The 23315-nt window shown below is 39.8% G+C and overlaps 1 protein-coding gene across 4 annotated transcripts in view; it reads right to left on the bottom strand.

The window, feature by feature from the left end:
* The window catches only part of PXYLP1 (2-phosphoxylose phosphatase 1), a 43657-nt gene that overhangs the window by 6276 nt on the left and 14066 nt on the right, over positions 1-23315 (bottom strand). For 3 of the 4 annotated variants that reach the window (XM_015638171.3, XM_015638172.3, XM_015638173.3), the window contains 2 exons: positions 6326-6487; positions 5283-5409 (listed from right to left, as the gene is read on the bottom strand). In XM_015638171.3, the coding sequence (XP_015493657.1) occupies positions 5283-5409; positions 6326-6487 (289 nt within the window). Of the gene's footprint in view, positions 1-5282; positions 5410-6325; positions 6488-11402; positions 11497-23315 lie in introns of those variants that run through there. The other variant, XM_015638170.1, reaches the window with a different exon arrangement.

The following is a 23315-nucleotide window of genomic DNA, read 5'->3' as shown; positions in this document are numbered from 1 at the left end:
TTCTTCTTAAATAGATATCCCTGTACAACTGGGCAAACAAACACCTATTTTTCTCAGCAGCAAGATTTGCAGCAGCACTCAGGCTCCCAGCTGACAAAGCATTCCCCCTCCTGCTCCAGGACTTGGCTTTTATTTAGAATATGAATCCTCCTGTTGAATTGGCCAATTTACAGATGCTGCAGGAGATGGAGTATCCAGGCAACACGGCTGAGGCTGCTGGGGCTGCTGGAGCAGGAAGCAAAGGAAATTGCTCAGTTACACAGTTGAAAAGGCTGAATTATCCTTTAAATTTTATTTCCATAAGAGTAATCAGAAAATAAAAATTAACTGAAGACTTAGCCTTCTGTAATTTTCCTGGTCTTACAATGGCAGGCTACCACATTTGCAAAAGGTAGGAATATAAAAAATATTTCAAATTTTGTCAGAAAATGGAACAGCTTTTCATTTAAACCAAATAACAATAGCTACACTTCCCAGTTTTAACATTTGGTTCTCATATTTAAAATCTGTTAATTTGCCTTTTAATGATTTTTATTTGTGTACAGTAGAATACATTTTATCTGTAACAAAACAGAGGATGCTTCTTTTCCCTCAAATAATTAATTCAGCTGATATTTTTGTTATTTGCAACCTAAGCACTGGGATAATAGATCCTAGACTGAATACTCTGGTCTTCATGCACTAGCATTAAAATGGACCAACATTTAAATCTTTAATCAACATTTAAATATCTTATTTGCAAAGGTGTTAGAATGCTTTAATATCACCTTTTATTGCCACACTGTAACTAGCGTACATGGAAACAAGTATTTCACAACTATTTCAACTGTATTATGTATTTTTGCCAGGAACAGAGCTGGCCTCCTTCAATAAAATTTCCTTTCTCCCTGAGGAGTTGATACAAAAATGCATGGCAAAAGCTGAGAGGACCAGGCTTCTCACAAGGAGCTGAAGAGCCCTCAGTGCATCATTCAGTGAGTAAATGTGACCCCACCAGGCTTAAGACACACAGAAATCACTTTCCTGTAATCACACAACACAAGGTTCTGCCTGCAAACCATACCAAGGGTGAGTCCCTTTCTCTTTACTTGAAATGCAAAAAATCATTTTAGAACTTCAAGCAAAAATAACATGTGTTTTCTGTGAAGTTCAAGTAGGCAAAAGAAAGTGTGAGATCAAAGGACTGCACTGTGTGCTCTTTAGAAAACAAATGAATGGAAGGAGCCACTAAACCAAACAATAGATCAGTGTAGTCTTTAAAAGAGATCCTAAGGCAGTACTGGTACTGTTGGGGATTATTTATTCATAAAGGTCTCTCAGCTTGTACATTTTTATAACAAACTCCTCAGTGCTCCCCTGGCAGGGACTTGGAGTGAGATATCTGTGAGGTCCCTTCCAGCCCAAACCATTCCATGGCTCTGTAATTCTGCTTCACTGCTATGTGAATCTTTACAGAGGCCTCAGGAGACCTTTCCTCACCTGATTCTGGTCTGGATCCTACCTTGACCTCACTCCAAGTCTAATCCACACCCCCTACTAGCTCACAGTATGGTAACTTGTCTCATCTCCCAGCTCATCTTTGTGGCAGCTCCAAAACATGTGCATATTGATCCTAAAATTTCAGTATTTGTTACTAAGCTTCTTATGATCAGCATCAACACCTTTCAAAATGTCTTCAAGTATATGCTAATTAACCCAGCTTACTATCAAATTATAGCAGTCTTCTGAAATCATTTTAGCATCTTCCAAAAAGCATTTCTTCTCTCTCACATACAAACTCGTGAAGAAACACTGTGTATTTTTTACTTTTGACACTATAAATGTAAGCTTGGTAAAGAAAAAAATGTGTGGGATTCATTTATTTCCCTCATAAGCAAACACTACAATGAACAGATTTTCATAACGTCATACAAGGCATTTTCTTGAAGAAAGAAGTATGCATTATTTGGTTCCCTTTGGAAATTTGCATCCAGAACAATAAAAATGATAACAATAATATTAATTGAAGTTTTAGAGGGAAGAAATCTCCAAAGCATTTAATCCATTTGCTTATATTCATTCCACACTTACATGTCACAATCCATAATTCACAAAACCCAAGCGTGACCTCAAGGCTATTTTGCATATCCATTAGAAGTCCATGGGGCTGTGGCATAATCTGCTTAATTAATGAATTCCATCAGCTGAATGCCACGTCAAATAAAGAGCAGCCTGCATATGAGCAGCTTATCTGCTGTTGTAAGTCCAGAAAGCTTAAACAAGCCAGACTTGCCATCAGACATCTCAACTCAACTGCACAGCAGCAAGAAACCCTCAGTTCAAAGGCAGTGATTACAGACCCTGCCACACTCCCCATATAAATACATTTACAATCAAGCAACACATTTACATCACAAAGGAATATAAGCCTGACAGCCAAACACAGCAAATAACTTCCTGATGCTGAAGTAATGAATGTTCCATTCAAAACAATGGTTTAATTCTACCTTTATTCAGTAAGGTCAGCTTCAACACATCCAGACAGAATGGTGCAGAGCCAACTCCTTTAATCTTTCTGCTGCCCTAAATTAGGAGAGGAGATGCTCTTTTACATAAATTTTGTTCTTGAGGAGACAAGGTCTTTCAGTGGCTGGGAGTGGTAAGGGAGATGTCATTTACACAGTGATGCCTTAATGCCTCACAAATCAGTGAGAGCCACTGGTATCCCCCCTCTGGCTCCTCAAGCCCAACTGTGCCCTCTCAACTGCTCCACTTGGTCAAAGCCACACTACTTCCTTGCCTTTTAGCTTTTCTGACTCCAGGGCCTTCACGTTGTACTCCTTGCCTGAAACTGAAGTGGAAACAGCTATAAAAGCTTTTTTGACAAACAAACTGAGGTCTCATGTGGCACACTAATATTGAGAAACACAGCTATTCATCTACCACTGTCACTTGCAGTTAACATCTTTTCAATAAAGCTTTCTCACACACAATTCTAGCATGACAGATATTAAGAAAGATCAGAAGATCAGAGCCTTTAGGAACTCCAACAGAAATCTGGATCATATTTCTCTACTTAGTATTTCATGCTGAAAATAATCTCACCCCTAATTGGCAGATCATTAAAAATGTTATCATAACTATTAGCAAATGATTCATTTTCCATCTTCTTAGAATTATTATTTTTTTATTAAAGTAACTCCCACTCCACTCTGCGGCAGAGAGAACTGAAGTTTGGTCTCCTCTCTGCAGCCTCAGGATTGCACATGTCATTTCAGTTTGCAGAGGACACAAACTGCTTCTGGGGTTAGGTACCCCTAAAGGAAATCCAACTTCTCCTGCAGGATGCTGGACCAGACCCCTGGATGATACCTCTTGACAAAACAAACATTTTGGTGGAAACACAGAAAAGCAGCAACCAGTGTCCAGCCTCTTGGGCTGCCTGCACACACTGCTGGATGGTGCCCAGTTTTTCATCCACCAGAACCCCCAAGTCCTCTGCAAGGCCATTCTCAGTGATTTCTCCCAGTCTGTACCCATGTCTGGGATTTCCCTGAGCCAGGTGAACCTCTTGACCCTCTTGAGTTTCTCATGGACCCACTTCTCAAGCTGGACACAAATTTCTTGTCACTGCAAACTTGCTGAGAGTGCACTGTAATTCCAGTGCCCATGTTATTAATGAAGGTACTGAGGAGTGCTGGGCCCAGAGCTGCTGATCACCTCTGCATCCATTCAGCCAATTCCTCATCCACTGAACAGTCCACCCTTCCAGTCCACACCTCTCCAGTCTGGAGGTAAGGATGCCATGAAAGCCTTACAGAACTCCAGGTCAGTCTTCCCTTGATCACCATCTCAGTCACCCCATCACAGAAGGCCACCAGACTGGTCAGGTATATTTGCCCTGAGTAAAGCTGTGCTGGCTGTCCTGGATCATCTCTTTGTCTTGCACTTGCCTAAAAATTCCTTCAATGATCCTCCCAGGAACTAAGGTGAAATGTTCTTTCAGTATGGTGTTAACATTTCCAGCACACCAGAGCAAAGCCATTTGTGAATAAAGAAATAATGTTCTTGCTTTTCTTGTGTGGAATTAAAGACAGAGGAGATTCCGTGCTATTCTGGAAAAAAAGTATTTATGGTCCCTGTGCACTGCTTTGTGTACCTACTGTGCCTCTTTTCCTGAGTAATGTTTGCAGGAACACAACAAACAGCCCTCAGCCATTGAAATCTCCACACCTGACACTGCTGAGGCACAGCAGCATGAAGGGTTCCCAGAGGTTTTCTCACATATTTTTCTCTTAAGTATTCAGTAAGTTCACCAGTAAGTCCCCTGTTGGAAAATCATCATCATCCTACTTTAAAGCACTTACATGTAATCAAACAAGGCATGGCAAAGGTTGGCAAATTACATCACCAATTTTTTTTCTACTGTTTTTCTACTGTTTTTTGGGTTTTTTTCTACTGTTGTACACTATAACTCATCTGTATCAGTGAATAGAATCTAAACAAATAAAGAAGGTTCTGCCACAAAGAAGCAATTCATATTGTATCTGCAGCTCAAAGTGATTCAGGTGTGAAAACAGCTCTCAGCAGCCTACAAAGACGTGATGTTAGACAAAAGCACGATACTGAAGCAGAAAGGAAAATGATGTGTTAGTGGCAGTAAATAACAAATAACAAACAACTAACTAACTTGTGACAGATCTAAACAAAGAGAGGAAACTACAGGAAAGGGGTAGTTGTCATGTAGCAAAAACCTTTCTGTTAACTTGTATTTTAATAGTTAAGTCTACAGCTTCCATTTTTTCCTGAATTTTGACACAAATCATTAAGGGAAAACTCTGATAGCCTAAATTTCTGAAGAGTAGAAGGAAAAATAATATAAAATACAAATATCAATTTTCTTATGGTAGTGCTGGACTGCCTGAGAGCTTTTTGTATTCAGATGAAGGGAAGCGTGCTGAGCTGAAATGAAAGAGATCATCTCAAACAATGCACTTACATTTTCAAAATGTAGAGACTTATCTAAGAGGAATGGTAACCTAAATATCCAACTAAATAGCTTTTGCTTTTTAAAGAAATATGAAGAACTTACTCTGGTCTGAAGTGGTAACATGCAATAGTTCTTGTTTCAAAGAAAATACTGTGCACCACTGACCCAGGGGTTGGTTTTTTAAACCATGGTAATACACAATTGTCAGAAGTCACAATGTACTTCAATGGTACACAAATTATTTCCTGAAGAGGAAAAAGATTACTCTCAAGCAAAAAAAGAGCTTAGTAAAGACAAACTCCAAGAATTTTACCTGCTGGGCACCAACATACAGTCGATGTCAGGTCTCTTTGTCTTGGGAATGGCATACAGAGGATACCTATCGCCGTGTCGAATCAGCACTTGAACTGACACCAGCTTAAAATAATGAGGGGCATGACCTAAAATGAAGAAAGAGGAAACAAAACAAAAAGAAAAAAAAAAAAAAAAAGAAAAGGAAAAAAAAGAGAGAGAAAAAATGTTACCTGCATCCACTTTCTTTAATTGAAGAAAAGCTTGTATCATTACTTTGATAGCTTTGGTGTTGCAATGAAAGAGAACACTCCTAGGGAATTACAATTTACCAACCCAAGAAAGACTTCAGATTGCAAGACAAGTTATACAACACTGAGGTTCCTAGCACATCACCACAGTACATGTGAAGTCCTCCAACCACACAAAAATTACTCAAGCACTGAACTCTGTCAACACAATAAGGTTATTCCACTTTTATAACGCCTCTCTTCTGGTCCCCATCATAATGATGGATTTTGCAGCATGTCTAATCTGGATCTTTTCTATATACTAGTCTGAGATTTATTTGATAACCATTATTTGGTTATGCTAATGGAGGACTTCATTCAAACTTGCTGCAGCTGCTGTGGAGTAAAGAATGCAAATATGCCTTCTAGCTGACCACATCTAATGGCTTACAACTCCAAAATTAATTATTTCTGTGGGGTTTTTCTTCCAGAATTCTAAGTCAACTGTCTGAAATGCAGCTGATGTGTAACAAGAATTACAATTCAAATATTGAGTATCTATATCTCTCCCAACCCTTTCAGTTTTAGGCCTATAGCTGACTATTGGCTGAACACAGACCAATTTCCAAAAATCAATTTCCAAAATCCAAGAGGATCCAAAGGGAAGGAAAGAGCAGCGGCATGTTTTGAACAATTTAATGTAATTCAGTGAGCAGCTGGCATTTGCTCCACCTTCTCCAAGCAGCAATGAACTGGCAATGCACAGAGCTATCATTTCTAATAACAGCACAAAGAAACAAGCAGCTAACCTGAGGTGTACCCTCCCAAAGCCTACCTTCCATGCTGCGCTCAGCAATGGTGGGGATATTGCAGTAAACATGAGCTTCATAAACGGGGTCTATGACAGGAGGCTCCGTCAGCAAATCAGGCATTATTCTCTTCCGGCTCTTAGGATTCAACCCATCTTCCCTGACAGGGTTTACTGGGATTAAATGCACTGAAAGATACAAAACATACACCATACACCTTCAGGAGACTTTAGGGATATATAGAATTATGACTTTTTTATCATTATTTTTAAGTAATTATGCACAAAGACTGTGGTTTCAGGAAAGGATGTCTCCCAATAGTATGCAGCAACCTCACTGTGATTTTATTTTTCCTGGTTTACGCAGCCCAGAAGAGCTCTTTGGCTAAGTCAATGCTTGGCTAAGACTTCAGGAACAGATCTGGATGTAGAGCAACTCTGAGTTTTGCACTCTTACTGAATCTGCTTTTCCTATCAGTCTCTCAGCATGAATCACAGAAAAAGTGCCACAATAGGTCTGGCTGTCTCTCATCATTTTAACTTAAAAACTGACATTGAAGGACATCAGCAAAAGACACAGCACAGCTTTGATGAGGGTAGTACAAACCACTGGGAAAACAAAGTAGTCAGGATTGAATGACTGGATAATTCATCATTTTCCTCACTAATCTCTGCCACTACATTGCCACCTTGTCAACCCTACACAATCTGGCTTATCTAAAAAAAAAAAAAAAAGCCCAGAAAAATATATTTTTTGGCATGAAACTGAGACTACCGAAAAAAATGTGAAACAAAGAAATGCAGTAAACACACCTAGAGGAGAAAGTAACTGAAATACCACATGTTGAAGACCACTATGTTTTCTGACATGTAGATGAAAGTTGAAGCATATCTAAATGTAGGGCCAGAGTTGCAATGACCCTGCCTTGATGTGAGAGCATCAGTTAATTTATGAGTCTTACCAGACTAGTAATAACAAATGCCTCTATTCCATTCTATTTTGTGGAATTTTAATCAGAAGCTTTGGAGGTGAAAAAGAAGAGGAAAAGTGTTCATATTTTTACCCCATTAGTCTTCCATTTTGAGAAAAAAAAAAAAAAAAGGAAGAAAGAAAAAAGAAAGAAATGATGAGACAACAAATTTCAAAGCAAAACTTTACTAATTCTTCTCTGTCAGTTCCTCAGTTCCATCTTGACTCCCAGTTCCAATTTCAGAGGTGAATTTGTTCCACAATTAATAGTGGTACAGACCAGGAAAAACAATGAAGACAGCAAACCAAAGCAAAACACACACAGATTTTAAGAACACATAGCCAATAAGAAACACAGGCTCTTTATTCTTACACTACATTACGCTTCAAATATTTTTATGTGGTTACTCTTTGTCTGCCAAAACCACAACCCAAACATTTTCCACAGCCTTGCTAGTGCTGTTGACAAGGTCAATACCTGCCAAGTGCAGTGACTTGAAACTTTTCATTAAGCTGTTTCAGATTTTGCTTTCAGCTGTGTTTGGTGAGAATATTAAACAGTAATTTTGACTTTGGACACTTTAATTGTGGAGCTCAGCTGCCATTTCAGCCTTTATCTACCAGATTGACTTTTTAGCTCCTTGCTTAAACTTACAGTGTAGTGAGACACTGCAAATGCCTGCCCAAGAAACTGGCAAAAACACAGTGCAAAAACTCACAATACCTGTCAGAGGCTGGGAACTCTGGGCTTTGCAGTACATTTGTACCTGGGGTATAAATCCCAAACCCAAGAATGTCACACAGCAGTGACTGGACTCTGCAAATAACAGCACTACAGACAGCAGCTCTCCACAGTTCAAACAGCAAATTACAGCTGTGTTCTAATGGCCAGCTTTCCAAGCCAGAAAAGGTTACAGCAACAACTCCCAGCTTTCTGCAACAATTCTCTCTGGAGCAACCCACAAACAACATTGCTTCTGCTCCCCTAATGTCACAGACACAGAGCTGGCTGAAGTGCTCAAGAGGTCATTCAGCTCAAGTCAGCTTAGACACAGGAATGTTTTAGCAGACAGGGGAAACCATACCCCAACAGCAAAAACCCCAAGTCAACGCTGATCCTAAACTTTGGTTGGGAGATTTAAAAGTAAAATAAAGATCCTATTTTTTCTTTTTTTTTTTTTAATCTAGGGCAGTTTTAACCACAAAAAACCCTGAACAAATCCCATTTTTGTACTGAGACTATTAAGGGCAGAAGCCAACAGATGCATACGTTGGATTTTTAAAATCAAGTGCCTATGATTCCTGAGGCCAAACACCTTGTTTGCAGAAAGCAAGTCTCATTTCTAATCAGACTAGTTTAATAAATACCATAACACTTCCTTATTCTTAAATTTGTCTGGCAAAGCAGTAAGTCTTACAGAGAAGCATCTACTCTCTTTCAAATATTAAAAATAAAACTGAAGATTAATAATAACATTGAATATTAAAAATAACACTGAACACTAAGAATAAAATTGAATAATAAAAATAACACCTGCCAGAATACATGTTTGCAGTTTAAAAAGCAACTGAAAGAACACTTTAAAAGGAGACTCTTAAGTCAGTACAGCAGGTATAGGTACAATTTAAGAATATTTTTGACTGGAAACAGACTCAGAGATTACAAATATCAATAGTTCATGTCATAGCTAGTAAAACCTGTCCTTATTGTACAGTGAATATGCTTGGCCTATACAAGGGAGAAGAAAAGACACAAGAAGCAGTATTTGCTTTTAACACACTGGAAATAACGCATATTGGGGGGAAAAATGGCAATCAAACTATACCCAAACACATGGGTCATTTATTTAATGTAGCTAAATAGAAAAAGGAAGTACATGAAGTGGGCACCAGTCTCTGCAGTCTCCTAAAAATCTCCACCAGGTGCACAGACACAAAAATAACAAGTATTTCAGAGCTGGGGGGATGGGGAGAGGAGGGATGAGGGGAACAACAGCAAAGAATGACAACACAAGACCAAGGAGAGCTGAATCTCAGCTGGAGCTGCCTTCCCATTGCTCAGCACAGTCACCCTGGGGATCTCACCCAGCCACATTGGTCCTCCTCACCCCCTGGTAAAGCTCCTCAGAAGCTGGAACATTCCTGCAGTTTCAGAGCTTTAGGATGAGGATCTCAAGCAACACATCCTCTCTTTGTATTTCTGGCTGCTGAAATAACAGAGGTATCTTCCATGCTCTGAGCTGTTTCTCAGCTATTTCCTCATCTCCTACCATCCCCTGGACACTGTTAGTGCCTCGTGCATTTATGATCTCTCCTTCCTCCCTCCCTTCTCATTTCAAGTACTTGGCCTTCATGCTCCCTTGCTGTCTTCATTTATCTCCCTGCCTTGCTGTCCAGCCCTGCTTCACACACCTCACCCTCTCCAGCTCCCTTTGCACACAAGGCTCAATTTGGTCCTTCATTTTTGTACTCCCTGTACCACACAGCAGTTCTCTAAAGCTCCTTGAAGAAGAGCTGACTGTGTCTCTGTATCCAAGTATTTCCCTACTGAAAGTCCTCCTCCACAGTGTCAATCCCACCTCTGTCTCCCACACGGGTTTTCTGGTCTGTTTGTAACAAACTGCAAACAAAAACCTACAGTATTGAACTGATACAGCTCAGAGAGGAAAGGGAAAAAATAAATAAAAAATAACTTTTAAAAAGCCCCTCACATGAAGCTGAAATTTGTCTTTTTTCCATACTCAGTTCTGCTCTTCCAGATGTAAATCATTACAAGGTCAGAATACTGCTACACAGTTTTCACATTGTTTTTTACAGCTTAGCACTATTTTATGTGAATTTCTCTATTAGTTCACAGTAACATGCACTTTCCCAAAACAGAAGGCTGCCAGTGTGCACATAGTCATACTTAAATCTATGATTAAGAGAGGTTTTGAGAAGGATTTTTCCACTGCTATGCCTTTCAAAGCTCATGTTTCACTGCAACAGGAATACAACAATGTAAACCAGAAATGTAACAGATTATTTTGATGTGCATTTACCGCAGCCAAAGCAGTTAATAAAATAGATCTGAAACATATTTCATCATCTAACTGGAAGCTTTGCCAACACTGAAACTATAAAGAATATGGACATATTATTACAGAGGTAGATTGAGAACAGAAAGGGAAAGAGAACACATTTTATTTCCCAATATCCATAAACTTATTTTTATAACTAAAGAAGCTACATAAAAACTATTTTGAAACAATAATTTTGAATAAGTTACAGTAAGGAAAAAAAGTAGAAAGTTAAGAAACAATAAAAGGAAAGAGGTCAATGCAACTCTTCACAGGGTCCCACCAGGCTAAAATTGTTTGAAACATGAAGTAAATTCTACTGCTGTAGAATCACTCATTCAAGAATTCTTGCTGCTCCAAACTCAGATTATTTTTTTAAGTCAACACAATTTAAAAGGAATAAAATCCAAATTCTGATACTAAGTCTAAACAAAAAACCTCCAGGAACCTTTACTTTAAATCACACCACAGAACCTGAAGACCATATTCTAAAATGAATTCAATAGCTTGTCTAATAAATGTGTTTAAGAACAAACCCAGTGGCGTCTCAAACATTACGAGTATGGTTTTATTCCCAGTGTACCTTAATTAGGACCTATTTAAAGAGCAAAAAGTTAAAATGTCTGACTTCCATACTCCCCTCCACCAAGTTCCTGAATGCCACAAAATATATAACCACCCAAAATATTAGACAAGTAGTTTCCAAGCAAGAGAGGTGATCCTTCAGAAGTGCTTTCAGTTAAATGATTGCAACAATTCCTACATAGCAACTAATCCCCTCTGGAAAAATGTCAAGTTTACCAAATCAGATATTGTGCTCAGAAGCCTAAGCAGGGAGCCAGAAGTGCATGAGGGCTACAAAACTGACATGAATTTGACAGAATTCAGTACATCAGAAAACCAAATACACAACAAAGTGCAATTCATGTAAAAAGAACACCAAATTAAACACTAAATCACTTCATTAGCAATTTCTCTCCCTCCTGCACTTCTACTTTCAGCTTGAGATACGAAAGTATCTCTGTTTACCAAGAAGAAATACATTTATCCATGAAAAAGAATCAACAACATTTACCTAAAATCAGAAAGATAAGCAATAAAACTGATTTCCATTGCTGTTTTCCCTTGTAGCTCCAAACAGTCTGAGAAGCAGCAGCACAAGTAGCCATGGTAGTCTCAATTTTCTGCCTTAACAGAGACCTGAAGTTTATCTTTTATAATACAGAAGGTTCTTTCAGCCTCATGCAAACATACTATTTAAAATAGTCAAATAGAAATGCAGCCACACAGCAGAAATGAAAAACAGCAACCCCACTGTAAGTAACCTTATGCTGATGGGTAAAGAAAAGCAAACGCGCATGTCAGAGAGCACAAAAAGTTATTTATCCACTTCCACCTTTCCCCCCACCACTTTCTGCTCCTACCAGAGCAGTAACAAGGCTGCCTAGCACAGAGCAGAACACTCAGGCTTCTCAAAGTCTGCTGATGAATGTGGACTTCACAGATTCATAGAATCATTAAGGTTGGATAAGGCTTCTAAGATCACTGAATCCAATTGTTAACCCAGCACCACCATCTTTACCACTAAAACCTGGCCCCAAATGCCACATCCACACATTTTTCCTCATATCCCATCTACAGCTCCCCTGGCACAACTTTAGACAATTTCCTCTTGTCCTGTTCCTTGATACCTGGGAGCAGAGACTGATTGCCACCTGGTTACCACCTCCTCTCAGGAGGTTGGAGAGACAGATAAGGTCCCTCTGAGCCTCCTTTTGTCCAGATTAAACACCCCAGCTCCCTGCTCTTCTAGTTGCTCTCTCCCTGAAAAAAATGGAAGCTAGAACATGAGTACTGTACAGAAGAACAACCCAGAAGAGGCAGGAATTCTTGAAAACAACTGGGGTGGGGAGAAAAAGCTGAAGAAACAATTGGGAAAAAATCTGAAAAACAATCTGGAAAAAACAGGTAATGCACACATGGGCTGAAGAGCACATCGTGCAACACTGAAGGTCCACTGCCAGTGGAGAAAGGAAGCAACCTGAGCACAGCACTGCCAGAGCTCTGACATCTGTCCCCCTGGGTATGACCCCTGCAAGTCCCAAGTCTGATCCCTGCAAACCCCCACCCTCATATCCCCGAGCTGCACACCCCCAGGATCAGTTTTAGAGCTTTGCATGGATTGCAAATGCACATTTAGGTATTAATGAAGTTCAAATGTGCCTGACACACAACCCACCTTTCTCATTTTCTTCTTCTGTATGGCTAAATAAAGGCTTTGACTGGCTCAAAGGTAAGATCTGTATTAACAGCAAGGGCCTTCATCCATAATGCATAAGGCCACAATCACTAATGTTCTGTATTTGAATGCTCAGTAATCACACAAACAAAAAAGGCTTATTAACCTCACCATGGTCAAACTACCAAGTACTATTTAAAAAAATTACCATCAAAGTCTTTTGAAAGGCTTTCTAAGCCTGTGAACATAAGTTTCTAACTTTAGATTTGGTATTTATATAAAATATGAATGAAGCTACTAAATTTTTACAGCCTTAAATTTTCACTGGCTTTTACTTTAATTAAGCTACACATTCTAATAAACGCCAGTAATTTTTACTTTAAATAAAACCCCTTGCCCTACAGAACCTGAAGAGGAATTTTGTTTTTTTATGTAAGATCTGTCCACACTGAACCTATGAAGAAGCAACAATCCTGTGTCTTTTCAATCTCAACCATTTAACTAATTTTTTCATCACAACTCTGCTTTTCTCCAAGCATTTGCACTTCCATTTCCTCTGCTCTTGCTGTGTGTCCTGCCTGTTGAGGAGCAAGGGGAGAAGGGGTCCCTCAAGCACAGATGTGTTCCTGGGCAGCCACAGCCCCCTCTCGACTACAGAACAGACTCTGAGCTTCAAGGTTTTCTTCCCACAGTGCTGCAAAATTCTCTGAGCACAACTACAAAGGAGAAAATAAGAAGAGTGATGAGGGAAGGTGGGTAACAGAGAGAACAGTGGGGGATGGAGGACTGCACACACTTTAATTTAACCTGGAATAGCAACAACAAAATACTCTGCCTTAACAAACCCCTGAGAAGATAAAGAAGGCTCCTTGGAGTGTAATTTCTCCACAATACTTCAACCTAACAATGTGTGCATTCAAAGGTGACAATGGTACAGCCTTCAGACTGCAGCAGTGCCAGGGCAGCAGAGGTAAACACCTCCCTCCTTACACACTCAAAATGTCACCTACCCAATCTGAAAATGGATGATTCACACACAGATTCATCAGCCTCAGTATGAAAGAGGGTAGGAACTCCCAAGCTCATGGGATTGACTAAGCAGCCAAATGGGAGCAAACCACAGATCCGCTCTGAGGTTCCAACAGTTTGCAAACACTCGGCACCAGTGGTGAGTTATGGGCTGACACATGCCCAGACACATACACCTATTTAACCCACTCAATTTTGTGACTGCTGCTGCTGTTTTTCCTTCTGTAAAAGAATTCATAGTAATTTAGAGACTTTTCAAGTAGTCTTACAGCACAATCCTATTGCCAGCAGCCTACGTGTCAAGTTCGAGGACAAACTTTAAAAAAATATTCACAAAGAGTATTTAAGTGTAGCAAGCAAGTAGCAGATATCATTGTATAAATATTCTTTTGATGGTAGTGCTTCTAATCAAAAGTGCTGAAAAATGCTTGCTACAGCAGCCTTGAATACCTGCATTTCATACTTGAAGAGCCATGGCTCTGCCGTGGCCCTCAGCACAGCATATTTTGACACCAGACATTAAAGCTCACTAGAATAGTTCTATTGATCCTATCAAATAAACATGGACATCTCCCTTCCTACAGAAAAAAAAAACAACAAAAAACAATTACTTTGGAAGACCATGAGGAATGCTGCAGCAGACTTGTGAAACAGAACATTTTATTTCAAATTCTTACAGAGAAACTTTAACCTGTCAAGAGAAATTTATTAAATTCACATTGCTGGGGAGCTGGGTGGAGGAGGAAGGTGTGTCCATTTCAGTGCACTCATCTTTGTTGGGTAAATTTCTGCATTACTTGGGTCAATATTACAAAAATACTGCTTTTAAAATTCTGTTAAGTGCTATGTTTGTATTTCCTCATGTAGTTCCTCAAACTATATCTTCAGTTTCATAGTGACAATACAGAAGTAACAGTCCATTTCCTCCCCCAATTACTTCTTGTGATTTAATCAAAAAAAGAGGTCGATTTCCCTTTTCTTTTAGCCTTGCAGACTCAGTCACCACAGAGCCTGAAGCATCAGGTCCCTTCCTGCCCTCCTCTACCTGGAGAGCTCAGCCACAGTTAGTCTCCATCCCAAACATGCTGGAGATGGGAGCAGGGCAACTTTTTCCAACTTTTACCAGTTGGAAGAGCAACCACTCTTCCAACTGGAAAAATACCCAGGGAAAATTTGAAATTAAAATGCTGTTTTCTCTGTTTAAAGTGTAGGAAATGTAAGTTTTCTAAAGCATCCTGTATATCATAAGTTCACTGACATTCAACAGAATGACTAGGTTGGAAGAAACCTCCAAGATCGAGGCCAACCAAAAACTAGAACACAGCACTGAGTGCCACATCCAGGTTTTTTTTAAACACATCCAGGGATGGTGACTCCACCACCTCCCCAGGCAGACCATTCCAATATTTTATCACCCTTTCTGTAAAAAACCTTTTCGTAATATCCAACCTCTATTTCCCTTGGCACAGCTTGAGACTCAGGGACTAGGAGGCTGCAGATGTACCTCAGCTAACCCAGTGGAAGTCAGATCTGATTGAAGGAAAATAAAAGTGAGCTCTAGAGTTATTCCCTTTTTTAATGTACATGTTTTGAAAAAAAAAATCACAGATATTAGGACATAAGGAAAAAAAACCTTAGATTTAACACTGCTCTCCTGCCATGCACAAGCAAAATGGAAGTCTATACATACAGCCCACTATGAGTTTTCTCACCACAATTCCTGCTTTCTCCCCGGAAAAATCATAATACAATTGCAGCTATAACTTGTAAGTGCATCTTTTTTCTAATCAATCCTGGCATCATTTTCTTACATGAAATGCAAACAAAAGCTTATTCTTCAGTCTAATGCCAGCTGAGTTTTCAGCCTTCTTAGTTTTCAGATCCCTAAAGTTTTCCACTGGAGATGCAAACGTTCCTATGGACAACTGAGAACTACTATAAATAGGCTGCTCTCCTCAGCTGTTTTTCACAGATTTGGACAGAAATAGCCAACCCTCCTACCCCTTTCCACAAGTGGGGCAAAGCCTACTTGTCTGCCTATATTCTGGCTCACAAGCTGTGGGCTTTCTTTACAGGTTTTCCTCATTTTGGGGCAATTGCCGTAAGTAGCCCTTGCCCAGGGCCTTATTCCACATCAGAGTCAGGGCAAAAGACCGGATTTCAGTACTTGTGTGTTCATGTTCAAAGCTAAAGCTGAACAACTACATACAACCACCATGCCTGGTAGCTTACCAGCTTTAAACACCAATATTGCAGAGAACAGGTTTCTTATTTCCAGCTGCATTAGCCACATGCCTAGCAGATTTTTTTACAAAGGCACAATTGGACTTACATGAGGGAAATAAGTATGTTAAGAAAATCCTTTTTGCACCAAGCACAACATGGCAGGCCTTGTGCTCTTGTGTTTGAGAGCTAATTTAAGCAGATACATTAAATTATACAATGTGTGCTTGCATGTATTAAGTCCAGATGTGGCTCTGAAAAGAGCTTTATCGTTTTAGGGGTTTCCCCTCCACTCCCATTGTTTTTCACTGGACAATTCAGAAGGGCATATGGCACTGCTTAAACAGCTTCAAGGATTTTCAGCCTGACAGCAGTAACACAGCAATGCTGGCTGAAAATTTCAGCCTTTTCAAGCTCTAGAGATGACAATCATTTTCCATTTCTCCTCCCAAAGTGAAAAATTACTTGCCGTATTTTATCATATTTCCCTACTACACTGAAACTCTACAATGTTCATCACATTTCTATTTCATCAATTTAATATACTACTTTCTTTAAAATAAATACACATGCATACTGAAGCTTTTAATTCCCAGCATGTCACTAATTACCCCATTGCTTGGCTCTGCAGTCGGTCTGGAGGGAGTGGGGGAGGTTCCTACAAGACATCCAGACAAGCAGAAGGATTTGCTGCTCTATAAACATATTGCTCAAGTCACATCTTGCTTGTTCTCCAGGTTGTTTAGTGACAAGATGCCAAAGGAGCCCCAGCAGTGCTTACACTGACGCAGTTATGTTGGTCCTGGCCCACCACAGGCTCACTGGGATTCCCAAATGAGAAGGGCAACAAACACCATAAACCACCACGCTCTGGTGAAGTCCTCCTGTTGCTGAGAGCTGCTATGTCTCATCATGCTCTGAGAAGACTTCAACTGTATCAAATCAGTATCCTGAGGGCCACCAAACAAGGCTTAAATACACAAAGACTAAATGGGGGGGGATTCATGGCCTTGATGATTTTTATAAATACCGTAGATCCAGCCACTGCTACTTGTCCAATAAGATTCATGGGCACTGCAGTAAGATTTTAAAGCACTGTCCTGCTTCTGTCTATAGAACTCAGCAACAGCTAAATGAACTAACCCAACTGAATTGTCCTGAAACAGATTTTTCAAAACGGCTTTTATCAGCTGCATTCAGAAACAGTTGGCAACTCTTCCCATTTCCATAATATTCTCAAAATAAAGATCAACTGCTCTACAGTGATGTACACAGTACTGAATGCCTCTGCCATCCTCTTCCAGGGGGTGGGGACCTTTGCTTTCAGTTTGGGGTTTGTTTGTTTTTCCCTTTTGTCCTGTATGATTCCCACACATACTGGAGTGGGAAGCTGTGCAGCAGCGATTGCAACATGACTGAAAAAATACGCTTGGCTGATTTCACTTGTGAACTGAACACCAACACAGCAGCCAAGATTCAGCATAGCAGAAGAACACACAGCAAAAAGTATTTTCTCAGGAACATGGGCTACAAATCTTTGGGCTTCAGTGATCCTGGGCATGATACAAAAATATACCCCATAAAGCAGAGTTCAAGACAGCTCAAGAGTTCTTCCTGTCCTGTTACCCAGCAATCTGACATGCTGACATCAGCTCTCTACAGCTGAAGCCCTATGAGAGCTCCCTGCACACAGGGGAAGCATGTACTACTCTTTTCTATCCTAGATGCCTCTTTTCCTTAGGGTTTTCCCCAAACTCATCCCAAAATACTCAGAATGTCTTTTGACGTTCAACTCAACTGTCATTAGGACAACACCCAGCTGTTGAATCAGAAATCCCAAAATGCACAGAGAAAACAAAGAAATAAAGGGACTTAAAATCACACCTTAGCTCTGCCCACCACAACTTCACAAGTATTACTCTCTCGGTGCCAGAACACCAGGGCAGCAGCTTTTGGGCTCCAACAAACTATATCTGCTCACTGGTAAAGGCATCTTCTGATCTGCTGCTTCATCTCCTGGCCAGATTCCTGCCTTCCCTGCAGCAGCTCTGCTGGCACACCTGGCTGGAGGCAGAGATCAGAGCGCTGCCAGCCCAAAGGCAGCAACATCCACCTATCTGCAGCTCAGCCACAGCCTCTGCCAGGCACAGGGCACAAACTGCTTCATATGGTAATGTCATCAGTCAGACACAATCCACAGACATCTGGCACTTCTCTGTAGAGATGTCCTTCCAAGATAAAAAGCCTTACAAATTCAAATCAATATTTTCACTACTGCATTCAATTAGCACTTTTCAGTTTCACATCTAATCCCAACTGCTTTCTGTCCACAAACTGACCTGCTCAGGGAAGTGATCTCAACACCATATGCCACTGCTTACCCAAGCCAAACCAGCTCACTTGTTTGTCCTTGTCAACACCAGGGCAAGGCACAGAAAGCTGCCATGGATTTACCAGCAGTAAACCTCAAAACAACATATTTAATACAGTAGAACCTGACAGATTTTTGTGCTGGGGAAGCCTTCCATGCCAGTCATTAATCTCAGGAATTCAGAACAGTGCTCTCTGGATCAGAGAATTATTGCTATCTTTGGGACTCTTGCCATAAAACAGCTTAGGGGAAGGCAGTGAATCTTATTTTTTGTCTTCATTCAGCATTACTGTGTGCACAGTTGGTAAACCCAAAATTATACCACATATGTTTCCAGCTCTTTTAATCCAACCATCTCACAAAAGTAATGAAGGCAGATCACTTCCATTTTACAAGCCTTCATATTTCACTGCAGCAAGTCCACAAAAGCCCCAGTCTTTTAAATACAAACTACTTAGACCCTGCCTCATTTAAAATAAACCACAATGCCATTTAGTATGTACAAGCACTACTTTTCTCTCAGAGAAAAGAGCTTTGAAATGCTAAAAAGGGAACTAATTTTGGGAACAGAGATTAATCTTATTAGAAAAACAAAAGGCAATAAAAAACTGCCTGCAGGCATTAAAATCTTCAAAATCAGAACAGTTTGAGACACTTTATTAATCACAGAAACTCCACATGCCCAAAAACACACAATACATTTTTCAAAAACCTTCACAGTCAAGTGACAAGACACTTTGGATTAAGTCAGTCACTGTATCATTGCAGCAATGAGATCCCAGCAAAAGCACAGACAAAAGAACAAAAGTGCCCGAAAGACAGCTCGCAAGAGTAAAATTAAAAGGACTAAGAAGAAACATGAACAACTGTACAAAGCATATCAAGCATCTCTCTTTCAGATACACAGTGGAACTGGCACATTCAGAAACCCCAATGGTTATCAACTCAATTTCCAGCAGCATGGTGGGGATTAAGGCAAGCACAAAGCACAGCTCAGAGAAACAAACTTATCATCAAATATGAAATTTAAGTTATGCTTTTCAGAAGACTGCACAAGGCCTAGAAATAAGGAAAGCACAACTGCATTATACCCAGTGACATGAAGGTTGTTTTCCTAGCAATGTCCTGTTGAAACTCTGCTCACTAAACAAGGAGAGGAGGGAAATTTGGGTCAGAACATTCTCCAATGAAGATACACAACCCAAATCTCAGACAAAGGACAGCAAAATTACTGAAGTATGATAAACTCATTTGCAATTTATATATAACGTTGTTCTAAGAGCTTTGGTAAAAGTAAAGTAAGAGAGAAAATGTGTGAATGATTGTGAATTCTCAAAAAACTGATCAAAAATCAGAGTGGTCAGCAAAAGATTAACAAAAGGCTCCTACTAAAACAAAGCAGAGTGGCAAGGCACTGCTAGCCTTCTCATCTTAAGACAGCCAGGTTTTGTTCTGATGTCATCATCTCTGCAACCTGAGAAAAACAGAAGTACAAGGGAAGGCAGCCCTGCAGCAAGGGGGATGAGCAGCTGAGGAATTGCCTGTGGAAAGAGCAAACCTTCAGGGATTGGAATCACTGCCCAGTTCCCAGCCAGCCCCAACAGGAACACTGAGTCAGGGCTGGGGCACTGCACTGCAATCTGCTAGTCTGAAAACCCCAGAGAAGAGCTAGAATGCAAACCCCACACAGAGGGGCCATGCTCTTGTGAGAATTGAGGCTTTACACTGTGCAGATTTCACCTGTGTGAGCTAACCCTGACTCACCATTTATACAGAATGTAACAGCCGCATGTTAGAAACAATATTCTCTTTTTGCTATTTCTACAAAACAAATTGAGTGACTATCCAAATTTAAAAACGTTTCAGTTGTTAAAACACAGCTTAGCCAGGTATACAAATAACATAAGGAAAAATCCTAGGAATAATTTTATTGGATTTAAAAGACAGACATGCCATTCTAAAGCATGCCTGCAGTGAGCTGTAAGGCAGCCTGACCTGGCTTTCAAGAGCTGTGAAAAAGGGAGGGCAGAGAACTGGTTTAACAACAAAATAGAATTTGCCAACATATAAATAAATAAATCACCTGACCCACAGCTACAGAATCAACTGTACAGTAGTCTTCAAACATGTGCTTTAACACTTTATATTAATTCTGCTAAAATACAGTCCAACTAACCACCATGGATAAAGTCAGGATATATATTTAAATAAGAATTATGGAGTTCTGTTGCCTGACAAGTAATTTTTGTTGGTCAAATCCTGTCTCAAGAGATTTAACCTGATCTATATTTAAAGCAACTATTTTGAAATGATTGCTCTATTTTTGTAGGAGAAAGTAAGACTGTCCCATAGTATCATTCTCAAGCATTCATCATGTCTCCTTTCCCTTCAAGGGTTCATTTTGTGGACTGATGCATTGTAATGCCACTTTTGAAAAATCACAGAAAAGTTATTTAAAATTCCAGTTACAAACATAAAAAGGATCATTAACAAAAATCTCTTTTTTTTACAGTTAGATCTCTTCATTCGCTGCAAAAACGTACAGAGCCTTGGATTTATTATTTGTGGGTGATTTTTCCCTTTAATCTTAAATTCAGATTAAATTAGCACTTCTGAAAAACAAAACCCAGAGAGACTTTTCATGAGTGGAAAATCTGCCATGCTTATGAGCTTGAAGGCAAAATTCATGAAGTGAGATACGTGCTCTCCTTTTAATTTCGTATGCTGGTAACACATCACAAAAACGAGTTTTCTACATCAAGAATTCTAAAGCTGTGGCTTTTTAAATATAGTTGCTTGTACACATCAGCAAAATGCAACACCCACCCAAGCAGCCACTGCCCCAGGGCTCTGGCTCCCAGCAGGGGCTGAAGGAAGCCATGGTGAGGATCTCAGGCTAAACCCCAAACACCTCAGTGCTGCAAGTGATGCCCACATTGTCCTCATAAAGTAAGAGCTGCTGGCAAAGCTCAGGCCAATGAAATAAAACTCTACTGCTTTTCTGGGTGGAAAGTCCCAATTTCTGTTTCCTGTGACTCATCTTTAAAACCAAACCTCCAGTGTGAAATCAAATGACAGAAAGTAGAGGGAAATTATTACTGGAACAGGAAAATGTCACTTTCAGACATGCTGATACACGAACAGCCAAGCATGACCCATCGAGGCAGAGAAAGTATTTTTAAGAAACTCAAAAAAAACCCCAATAACAGCTCTCCACACTTTACAGCTAAACCAGCACCCTACCAGGGCAGTGGCCAACATCCTAAAAAGCAATGGCAGTCACCAAAATTCATTTTATCAAAAGACAAAGCCACTGATCAAAGTATCAAAGTATGCAGGAAAACAAACTCTAAACCAGAAGAGAAGCTCCATTGGCATGAGCTGCCCAAGAGGCAGGGCTTTAGGAAGGACAGTCTGGAATTGATGCCAGCCACAGGGTTATAAAAAGCACCCCTGTAAAAAGGGATGCTTTCCTCACTATCATTTTAGTCCTCTTCTCTAGACTGTTACTTTCCTTAGACTTTCAGTAAACAGGAAAAAGACCTAAAAAGCAAAGTAAAGCAAAAGTATTTACTTCATGGAAAAAATTAATTTACATTCCTTTGATTACAGAGTAAAAAAAAAATCATTGTCAAGCATATTTTACAGAGCGTACACATGGTATTCTAACAGATAGCTTTTAAATTGCCTTTGCCTTTCCATTTGGTTTATTCAAGGAAACTCATGGATGAATTTTTGAATCATCCTGAGGAGATCCACCTCGAGGTGTCCGCTACCAGTCACAGATGTTTCTAATTAATGAAAGGCTGTGTTTGTCCAATAATTGGGTTCTCAGGTTTCTCTCTCTTTGGAGGAAAAAGAAAGCCACTCCTCAGGCCTACTTGTAAATTCCTGTCCTGAGCTTACCTATGGGCTAACCAATGCAATTAACATTGACAGGGTCCTAAATTCTGTCTTATCTCCTTATTTTGAGGCTGCAGGACCACAGCTGGATTCTGACACATCCTTTGGATGTAGGTGCACTGCCATCCTCTGTCCCTGAGCTGCAGGAATCACCCCCAACCACTGCATTTACCTTCCCTTGCACTGCTCTAGGCATGGTACACAGCACAGAGCAGGAAGGAAGGCCTCAACCACTGCAACATCTTCTGCTGGCAAAAAAAAAAAAAAAAAAAGAAGTATCCCTACATATATTCTCTGGGTTTGTACAGAAGGAAACTGCCCATTTTTAGTCAACAGCATAACAGATAATATTTACAGAGGCAAAAATACAGCCCACAGTCTAGGACAGGTCATTTTTCCAGTCTGCAGTTTTTTCTGACAAAGCAAAACACTGAAAACTTTAGATACAAAAAACATAATTACATTTTAGAACAGCCTTAACTGACAAGTCATCAAAACCAGCTCTCCTTTTGTCTCTAACGCTGAAGTTTTAAATTGTTTTACAACCATGACCATTTATATAAACAAAAAGGAGAAAAATAAAAACACATGTAGAATGATAAACACTATAAGAAAAATACTTCTCCACTCTGTTCTGTAGATCTGGCCCCAAACATAAAACATGAGGGAAACAATGACAATTCCTAATAAAACTTTAATCTGCCAGTCTTATTTGGTTTGGAAGTCTACCAGTTTCCCTATCCAATGGGTTTCCCAAACAAAAACGTTCCATTGATATAATTACCCATTAGAGACATTAGAGTATTCTTCTAGCCAGCAGTGGAACTTTTTTTTTTTTGTTAACTTTTAACACTGTCATTTTCCTACACTATTTAAAAATTCAAACATGTACAAAATCCAGTGGCATTTGTCATTCAAGAGAGGTTCCATTTATTGCTGATTGCTCCAGGTTTAACTCTGTACAGTGCATTAACAGCCAAACTGAACCTGAGGACACATCTGGCCCCAGTCTTTTGCTTCAAAGTCCAGGCTACACAATTATATTAAAGATGCCTAGAACTGTTAAGGCTTGTATGTTTTCAGCAAATATAAACTCCTTGTTAAAAGTCTTCCATGTGCCTACTAGAAATGGTAACCAAACCTGACAAAACTATGAATAGGTATTAGAATATTCTAGTAAATTTCCAAATACATTTCTCCCATCATCCACCAGTTATGTTCAG

Source organism: Parus major, chromosome 9 (assembly GCF_001522545.3).
Source record: "Parus major isolate Abel chromosome 9, Parus_major1.1, whole genome shotgun sequence".
NCBI lineage: Eukaryota > Metazoa > Chordata > Aves > Passeriformes > Paridae > Parus > Parus major.
The sequence above is the reverse complement of the archived record's forward strand: the minus strand, read 5'-3'. Positions and strand labels throughout refer to the sequence as shown.